The sequence below is a fragment of the Paramisgurnus dabryanus genome, chromosome 13, assembly GCF_030506205.2.
Source record: "Paramisgurnus dabryanus chromosome 13, PD_genome_1.1, whole genome shotgun sequence".
Classification (NCBI taxonomy): domain Eukaryota; kingdom Metazoa; phylum Chordata; class Actinopteri; order Cypriniformes; family Cobitidae; genus Paramisgurnus; species Paramisgurnus dabryanus.
In genome coordinates, this window is record NC_133349.1 from 18455244 (window position 1) to 18465357 (window position 10114).

Consider the following 10114-nt stretch of genomic DNA (forward strand, 5'->3'; position numbering starts at 1 on the left):
GGCTCTAGTTTTTTTCACATGCTTGCACAGAATGGCTTATTAAAACTAAGTTACTGGGTTGATCTTTTACACATTTGATAGAAGCACTGGGGATGCAATTGTAGCACTTAAACAGGGAAAAGGTCAGATTTTCATAATAGAACTGTAGTAAAACCATGGTTAAATAAGGGGTGTGCATTGGAGGTCTTTTACCAGATGAAGTCTAATTTGCTCACAAATTTTTTAATATTTAAGAGGCCATTCCACTGAATCGGTGCAATTCGCGTGTTGTAACTCATCAAATTTGAAGTTTCAAAATAAGTATTTGGATAAAGCGTCAGCTAAATGAATACGTATTGGTCAATCTTGGGTAGCTTGTTTATTTTTTAACATGGTTTGGAGGGTGGAAACTATGGAAGGATGGAAGCAAAGATGGGATATGAACCCACACAGAATAAAAAAAAATAAAGATATCTGAAGATTTTTATGCTTTATATTTAAAGGTAAAATATATATAGTGAGAGCTGGGATGGATAAACAATGCTGTTTTCAGTTTTCTATTTAGTTTTTATTAATGTTTTAAATGATATAATTTAAATTTACACTTTTCTTAATGAGAAAATCTATTTTAGAGTTTCATTTTTATATATAATGTCCTGGGGACAGAAATGGCACCGATTCGGTGGAATGGCCCTTTAACAGACTGCTTGTTTGGTACAAATGAAAAGCAGTAGGTCTGAAATCTTATGTCAGTAGTGTTGCAGTTTGTTAAATCATCATCGATTCATATTTCACTGATTTATTTATTTACCCTGGCTTTTAGCCTAAAGATCTCAAAATAATCTTGGTCGTTAAATGGAAAGCTTATTTTTTGGCAGTGTTATTGGTCTCTGCGGTGTTCTGCCTCAGGGGTTTCCTTCTGCTATGACATAATGCCATGACAAAACGTGCTTTATACATCAGAATTCCTGTAAGTGCCATTATACACAGCTGATGACAGGTGCTGTCAGTGCTTTCATGTATACGTGTATGCTGCTGTGTGTGTAAGTGTCTTGTAAAGTATATCTAATCACTGCAGCCTTTTTGCTCAAAATTTGTATAACTATGTTAGACCTCCAGAAAATAAATAGTCTGGGTATTTTTATGTTGTATCAGTTTAAAATCTATATCCCAAGGCTACAAGTTTTATTTTGGCATTCTTTGTGATTCATACCATACAGTACCTACACACACATGTTTGTAGGAAACTGAATGTGTGTGCAGATGTCTGTCTTTATGACCCGTTCTGATGCAGTCATGCCTTTCAGCACTGTTTTCCCAGTTTGGCACACACATGCAAGACCCGGCTTGTTCAGCTCCACTCTGTTTCTTTTAGTCTCATCAAAGGCTTCCTCATCCCCCTCAAAACACAGTAGCAAAAATAAACTCATCAATATATTGAGATTTCCCATACTTACTGGCAGTGCACACTGGTGCAAATATGTTGAATAGAAAAGTGTGTTTAAGCAGTAAAGAGCATTTTATTTGTGCTTTATCAGTGTGTTTACTGCAAATAGCATTTTGTGGAAATTGTGCTTCAATAAATAAAAGATAAGTATATGTATTTTTGCCAGCGGGAGACAGAGTCTTGCCATCACAGAGACTGATTGAGATTTAAAGCGGGTGCCGCTGACACAGGTTCCTTTCGGTTAGAATTATGCTAAATTGACACCAGCGTTTGATCTCTCTGGGTCCTTTATAAAGCCATCTGAATGCAAAAGTAGCACAAGTGAGTTAAGTTTCAAATTCAACTCGATCCAGAGGTGAGCTTAGATTTTCCATTAGATTATTCATGCATTTTGTGATTGCACATTTTTTGCAGAGATGAAAGCGTTTGGCTCTTTCATAGCATAAAAGCACAAGACAAACGAGATTACCGATGCATTATCCACTTATCAAACCTATTTTTATGTTGGTAAACCTAGAGCAATGAATGTTGTTATTATGAAACGCAGGTGTTCTTTTATATAAATACACTTGAGGTCAATAATACGGTGGGCTGACACTATAGATCGCTTGGGCAGAATTAAAATCCCCTGCGTTAAACCATTAGAACACAGAACTCACTTAGTGGCCTGCGGAAACACTGATGGAGATGGAAGAGGTGGCGTGGGATAAACCAGAGTTTATACAACCACACATTCAACAGAGCAGGTGGTGTGTATGCTTATGCTATGCAAAATCCAGATCCACTTACAGTATACAACAGTTTAACTTACTGTAATAAATCTGAATGGAGTCATATGTGTAATTGGATGGAGGAAAAACACAAATACTGTACTGTGGCTGATATAGGAGAAATAAGAGAAGGGGAGCAGATGGAGCAAGAACCGTAAATTGAGTTGGAAAAGCATTCATTCATAGAAGAGACTGGGGTTGGTTGTCACAAAGGCAGCAGCTCAGTAACTGTAAGTTATACAATAGCAAAATGATACATAATAGTGCTTTTAAACACGTAAAACCTCTTAGATTTGACTTTTTTGGATGTCTTCCAAACCAAAAGTCATTTTCAAGAGAGAAATTTCCACTAGAGTAAATGTGTGACTTAATCGAGTCCCCTAGTTTTTAGAGGGAATATTTATACATTCCTTCAGTTTAGGATGACAAAGAAAGGAAATACCATTTGCACTGTAAAACATATATTATATATGAAAGGTGGACACACGCTATGGTTCCTTCATCTGTATTCAGTCTAAAATCTCTTGCTAATGTGCTTTAGTTTTCAGTTAGATCTATATGAGAAGTTTTATAGATGGATAGAGATTGATGAATAAAATAGTTAAGGTGTAGTGTGTGCGGTCTGTTAAATGGTGTCCATCACCGAAGGCTCATCTGGTTTGTGTAATTGTCCGTGAATAGTGCTTCCTGGTACAGTATTAAGGACTGCTTTTCATCTCTCTGTTTGTAATCTGAAATGCAGATAAACAGAAGTGTTTTGAGTTAATATATTTGTTGGAAATCAAGCATAATGGCCTAAACTAAGATGAATGATGGCTGAAGTTATGGAGGTGGAATTATGGATGATGGAAAAATGCAGAAGGTCAAAAAGAAAATAAAGGTAAATAAAGAGGAGTTAGAACAGGGCAGGGTATTTAACAGCCGAAACAGATGCACCTATCAAAAGACAGATGAGGTACAGGGATGGGGAGGAGGAAATGGAAAGAGAGATGGATGACAGTAGAGGAAAGGCAGATGGTGAAGCGACTTCAGTTTTGGTCTAAGTATTAGACGAGACGAGAATTTTAAAATCTTTATAGTGGAGATGTAGAGGAGTCATGGTTTCATGTTTTGGTTGGATAGCATTCTTCAACACAAAAACATATTTCTCTCTTGAAAATTGACCTGTACCGAGAGCCCTACATATAATAAACCATATAATTTTGTGGTGTCCTGTGCCAGCCGAGCAACTGCGTTTAATGTGAATACTGAGAGAGGGCTTTCTGTATTATACGTAGACCCTCCTGGTTAGAAATATTCATCTACTGCCATCTAGCGGTGAAGAAGGCATGAGCTTTTGGTTGAAACATGCATAGGTCATGTAATTAACACTGGCTAAAGTATTTATATGAGCTCATTAAACCTGAAATTACATTTATGCATTTGGCAGACGTTAATACAGTAGACCAAATCAAGCAGCGTCAAGACTTGAGAAACGTGTGTGTGTGTGCCTCATGAAGCATTAATGTCTTTATCAAAGTGAATTAGGCATAAAGGGGAGAAAAGCTGAGGTATCCCAGTGGATTTTATATCAAGAGAGAAACAGAAAATGTAACACCTGAGAGCAGAACATTAGCCTGGAGGCTGTCCTCCAGATAGAGAACCTATTAAAGAAAGGACACATTAGCATAATTGCATTGTTTCTCCTTGGTGGTTATTTAAATATTTTGCTGGTACCGCCTGCAGGAAAATTTTTATATATGAATACACACAGAACCAGAATACTTGAGTTTGCTCTACTGTTCTTTTGAAATTGTTTTTTTATGATTGGTTTAGATCTTTGTATTGCTTTTCAGGTTCTGTCTTGATGATGCAGAATAGGGATTGGAAAATATAAAGGCATATAAAGGCATAAATAAAGCCATGTTGGGGTGGTAGTCCCAGACTAAAATGCATGTTTGAGCTATATCTTAAAATATGTCAGTGCCATTGTTTTTCTTGAGATGTAGAAAATGTCCTAATAAATCTAAGGCCTAGTCCTAGCTTAATCTAAACCCTGTTTGAGAAACCGCCTCATTATGTTTATATTGAATTTTAGGTTAGTTCAAAAATCTCTTTTCATTCAGGAAAAGTTTGGGTTTATTAATATCTGTCAGACATCTGCAGACACACAAATAGAAACTAACATCATACACTTAAACACTCACTGCTACCTTACCACTATTTTAAGGTACAATTTTAAAGAGTTTGACCGTTTTAAATTAATGGCCTTTTTTTATAAGTGCAGCGCAAGCATGGTTTTTACACAACACTGGGTTTTTTACTGATAAAGCTGAAGATAAACTGTTTGAAACTAGGTAATTTTTCAAAAAAAGACAAAAAAAATCTTGCCCAGGTTTATGGCTGTAAGTGGGTTGGCCCGAAGTCCTTAAAGGTACCGTTTTTCCTGATCCGATTTTTCAAACTTAAGTTAGTGTGTAATGTTGTTGTTAGAGCATAAATAATACCTGCAAAATTATAAAGCTCAAAATTCAATGCCAAGCGATAAAAGCCAGTGCATGGCCGGTATGGACTATATTTCTCTAGTATTAAACCTCCTGGTTGTGGCTGTGGTGCCCTTGAGCAAAGCATGTTTCCCTCAATTGCTCTACAGATAGCTGCCCACTGCTCCGAGTGTGTGTTTATGACTTGTCGTGCGTGTGTTCACTACTGACTGGGATCCAGAGGTCACATTTGGGTTCCAAATGACCAGCAGCCATATCACCCTGTAGCCCAAGACACCTTGCCCACTAAAGCTAAGTAGGGTAAAGGTGTTAGTGAGACCACCAGGGGGTGCTTACCCTGTGGTCTGTGTGGGTCCTAACACCCCCATATATAGTGACGGGAAATTACACTGTCAAAAAGCACCATCCTTCGAATGAGACCTTAAACCGAGGTCCTGACTCTCTGTGGTCATTAAAAATCCCAGGATGTCATTTGAAAAAGAGTAAGGGTGTGCCCTGGCATCCTGGCCAAACTTGCCCATTGGCCTACTAATCATCCTCATATATACTAATTGGCTATATCACTCTGTCTCCTCTCCACTAATAAGCTGGTGTGTGGTGGGAGTTCTGGCGCAATATGGTTGCCGTCGGATTAGGTGGATTTTGCACATTGGTGGTGGTTGAAAAGATTCCTCTATTCATATGTAAAGCGCTTTGAGGTCTGTAGAAAATAGCTAAAATGTAACAAATGAATCATACTTGACAAATATGTCTCAAATTCACTTTCAAAATTCTGTATTACAAAGTTGGTTTGCAAAGAATTATCAGCTGTGGTATTAGACTTCTGTGTGTTGTTTACTGAAGGTTCTAGGCCAAATGGTAGTTTTGAAGAAAAGGTAACAACAGTTAATAATTAAATGTCATGTCACTGTTGCACAATTTGAAATAAGTACATTCATGTTTGTGTTTCTTATCAAGCTAAATCAATGAGAAAAAGTGTCCAGAACTTTTAGGATAATAAGGGATGCAAATTACTACTTTTTAAATGTAACTGATTTTGTGGTATTAAGTTAACTTAATTAAGTTTTGGGGAAAATCACAAACTGCCACTAATGTACTGTTAAAGAAATTAATCTAATTAGTTTTGAATATCCTTAAATTGATGGCACACTCATCATTTGCTCACACTAATGTTGCTCTAAACATATTTTTTTATGCATAGGACAGAAAAAAGCCATTTAGCTAAAATGCTGTTCTTTTGCACACAATGGAAGTGGATAGGGACCATCACCACTGACCCTCATTCAGTATTATACATCTATCAGTTTAACCCTGGAGAACCCAATAACCCTTCTAGCATTAATTAACATTGGCCAAATTTGACCCGTGGGTTCTCCAGGGTTTAGAATATTTCAAAAGAACAAAAACAAATAAACAAAATAGATGTATTCATACATAGCCAGTGGAGAGTAATAGACTTTTAATTTACGAAGGAATATTTCTGGTTTAAATCTTTATCAGAAACCTGTTCCTCTGAATTTAATTGTTGACTTTAAGCTGTTTACACTGCAGGAATGGCTGTATGCGACCGCTGACCCCATCCCACTGCCTCTCGATCTGTTTGTTAAAGCATTTCTACCTGTGCAAACTACATAGACCTGGTGAAATAAATATTTAGGAATTAAACTACACTCTCAGAAAAAGTACAAAAGTTGTCACTCGGACAGTACTTTTTTAAAGATCCTAATACCATTTTGGTACAGATAGGTACCTTTGAGGTACCCAAAAAAAATCCATATTATTCCCTGTGTAGTGTCGGATGATGTCATGAAAATTCTAGACTTTTTAAGCACACGTGCTAAACTGTTCGCTTTAAATGCTTATATCTTCTGTATGCGAATGTTGATGTCAAAATGCTTTTTTGCATAGTTGTGTTTGACACACTAAAACGTCTCGGGTACCTATGTAACTGTTGTTCCCTGAGAAGGAAACGAGACGCTGTGTCTTCCTTGCCATACTTCCTGCACCCTGTCTTTGTTATTAAGCCTCACCATTGGTTGAATTTGATATACAAACTTACCACTGGAGGCATCCCTTAAGTGTCACTGCAGTGACGCAGCGCGAGTTTCCTTAAAAGGGAACTGTAAATGTATCTTAAAAGGTAACACAATGTAACCTTGCTCTCACTTGAAATGTGTCCCCACATTTAGTCCTTGAATTTGAGGGTATTGGACCTGTAAAGTCCTTGAAAGGTCATTGAATTTGAAGTTAACTAAGGTGTGGAAACCCTGAATCTAATGCAGGGTTAATTGTAACGCAGCTGCTTTACATATTTATACAGGGCCTAGCTATCTGTGCTTTTGGTCTTTTTCTCTTACTATCAGAAGATTATTTAAATCACCGTCTTGTCAACCTAAACATAACACCATTTCAAAACATGTCAGCAACTCCTAGTAAATGATAGCTGGGATTGAATTTTTTTACAGCGGGGTTAGTTGTAACAGTGTTAGATACAGAATCACAAAAATGGATGAATGTGTGGATATCTATCTATTATAGGCAGATGTATAAACAATATCCACCTTTAGTATATAGACAGAATTTTATTGAATTGTTTGTGTTGAAACTAAATTGTCCAGCAGGTGTTACAACAAACCCTCTGTTTGTTACAATGAACCCCACCTAAGTGGTAAGTTGTAGCGTTTTCACTCCTGTCACTTTCGCTGTACTTGTAAGATAACAATAGGTCCCACAAACAAGCCTTAAGTGTTCATTTGTAGCAGAGATGTTTGTGTTGATTGTGTAAAAAAATTATCAGTCTATCTTAAATATTTTTTTAATGATCCAAAGAGCCACAGTTAAAAAGCGTTAGGTTGTGCCCTGCTCTCCACTACTTTTTGAAAAGTTATCTAATAGATTTCTAATATTTCCTCATATATCCTCATAGTGCATACAGTATAGTTGTTTATGTGATTTTAAGTGCCCAAAAGTAGAGACAGTTACTTTATTATCTACAAATGTGGAGTTTTATTTCAACGTGTTAATAAGCATGGACACAGAACTAGTAAAAGTTGATACAATACATACATTTCTGTAATCTATACAGGTAAATACAATGAAACAGTCAATGATTTAACCTTGATGCCCATAAAGGCACCAGATAGACAACAGTAAGCAGCAGTAGAATCTATAATCCCTATGCAAATGTATTTTTGCAGTATATTGCTATATAATCGACAGAGCACCTTTGGAATATTACAGTTATGTCTTCACTGTAGACCTTTCTGTCTTCTTGCAGAATGACATTGTGGTTCCAACGTTGTGGTTAACTCAGAAAGAGGTGGGAAAAGTTCAAGTGAGGTATTTACTTTATGAGCTCAGACCTAATGGCTGTCTGAATAGAAAAGGTGGTACACTTGGTCACCGAAGATGCCTGAGTAGGTGGTGACAGCACTTACTGTCTCCTCATACAGGTTCCTTTAGAAGAGAAGAAATACATATTGTCAGAGCAAAATAGGTGATATGTTGTTTGACTAGACTTCACAGGGGGCGTGCAAGGCCCGGTGCAAACTTTATTATTGAGCTGTATTATGACTGTCTCCAAAGCCTTGAGAAGTTCCTAAAAGAATTGTTTTTAAGCAAGGTAGCTTATATATCTGGACTTACTTGGCTTTTTCTTCCAGTTTATAAGACTTGATGGTGTCTACATAACTGCTAGCGGTGTCAATACTCTTGTCATAGTAACCCTTCAGTGTGTCAATCACAGTGGCAACTGTTCCCTTCTCCTCAGCCTCTCTGAGCACACGAAAGCTTTCGGCTCCTGCAGGGGGCAGTAGTGAGTTAAGTTCTCAAGTCATTCAGAAGTGTGCAGCATCTGAAGTTAATCTACTTTATTTTCATTGTCATTATCAGAAAAAACATAAAAGAAGCAGACGTAATAGTCTTAGTATCTGTGTGTTGTACATACCCAGAGCGAGGAAAGCAACAAGTACTGTGATAGCCAGCAGCTTGTTCATAGTGACTGTCAGATCTGAGGAATGTATTCAAATACGTTTAAATATGACCACAAGGGGCAGAATTGTATTCCTTATTACAATCTTAGCATCAGTAAAGTCATTCATAAAGTCTGTGTTTTTTAGTCATTCATAAAGTCAGTGTTACTTGACAAACATTTAAAAAAATGAGTGATAGAAAATTATTATAATATTATACTTTTTTATTTTTTTTTAAAAATTATTCGCTGTGGCTATAAATTGCTTGTAACAATCAAAGCATGAAAACCGTCCTCTTACATACATTATTCCATGAAGTATGCAACAATTTAATCTGTATCTACGTTACCATTTTGTCACTTTTATTGAAGCTTTTCAATAAACAAACACCAAAATTCTTCAATAGCCAATCATCAACATTATGACAGATATGTTAAACATTTGCACCTTAACACTTTAATACAACAGGGAAAATACTCACAGTTACTCCTCAGTGGAAGATGTGTCAGACTAGATAGCAGCAACAATTCTTTGGCCTATCTTATATATAGGTGCTGATGTGTTGACCTTTTAACCCATGGGTCAAAGTCTTTCTGATAAATGTTGTGAGTTGTGTTCATGTCTCTGTGGAGCTGTTTTTATTCAAATGAAGATTATTTGAAAGTTATAAACTAAAAAAAGAATACTGTTACAAAAGAGAGAAACAGAGAGTCTCAAATAACTGGGAGAGTTTATAAGAAAAATTTTGAGTTCTGGAAAACTTACTGCAAAACATTAATGGAGACTGACAATGACCATTCACCTTAAAATGGTCTATGAATTAATATGAAAAAAAAAAACAGTTTAATAAAGGATTGTTTTTTAAATCAAATTAGCAACATAAAACAAAACAATTAACTTTTTATAATGTTACGAATTAGGCTGGTTACAAAATAGTCAATATTGATTCACTCAGTTTCAAAGATGATTGAAAGTAAAAGGAGACAAGTTTATGTAAATGAGCTCTCTGATAATAATAAAAGGGGTTGTTCTTTCAAAAAACCTTGTATGTCTTTTGTATTGTGTGTTATTTGTACCACCTCCAGACAGAGAAATTCACAGGTTTTTGTCTTACGCAATTGAACTTCTACACGTTTCCAATTAAAGTCCTAAGTCTGTTTTACCATAGACACGTCATCCTGATAACTTCAAGTTATTTTGCACCGCAGTGTTGTGTGTGTGTGTGTGTGTGTGTCAATCAGCCAGTTTTGTTTCTTTGTGTCTGTACAGGTGGGACGTTTGTGAAAATTAATGTCCCTTTGTCCTTTATAGCAGCATTTTTTTTAAAATATGCTATGGACTTGTTTTGCTGTTCTTGCATACTAATTGGATTTTTTAGTTCCAGTAAAACAGCTGAGGTAATCATTGGCTAACAGACCCAAGAAAGGTGTGATAATGTAGGCAGAAGGGACAGATGATGAGAAA

The 10114-nt window shown here is 36.4% G+C and overlaps 1 protein-coding gene across 1 annotated transcript; it reads right to left on the reverse strand.

Annotated features, from left to right (window-relative positions):
- Window positions 1–7661: 7661 nt before the first annotated feature.
- apoc2 (apolipoprotein C-II) lies at window positions 7662–9214 on the reverse strand. The gene is made up of 4 exons (XM_065245691.2): window positions 9132–9214; window positions 8626–8688; window positions 8325–8478; window positions 7662–8135 (listed from the first exon to the last, which is right to left on the reverse strand). The coding sequence occupies exons 2-4, from the start codon at window positions 8672–8674 to the stop codon at window positions 8042–8044; spliced, it is 297 nt and encodes a 98-aa protein (XP_065101763.1). The 5' UTR covers window positions 8675–8688; window positions 9132–9214; the 3' UTR covers window positions 7662–8041.
- Between the last annotated feature and the right edge of the window lie 900 nt (window positions 9215–10114).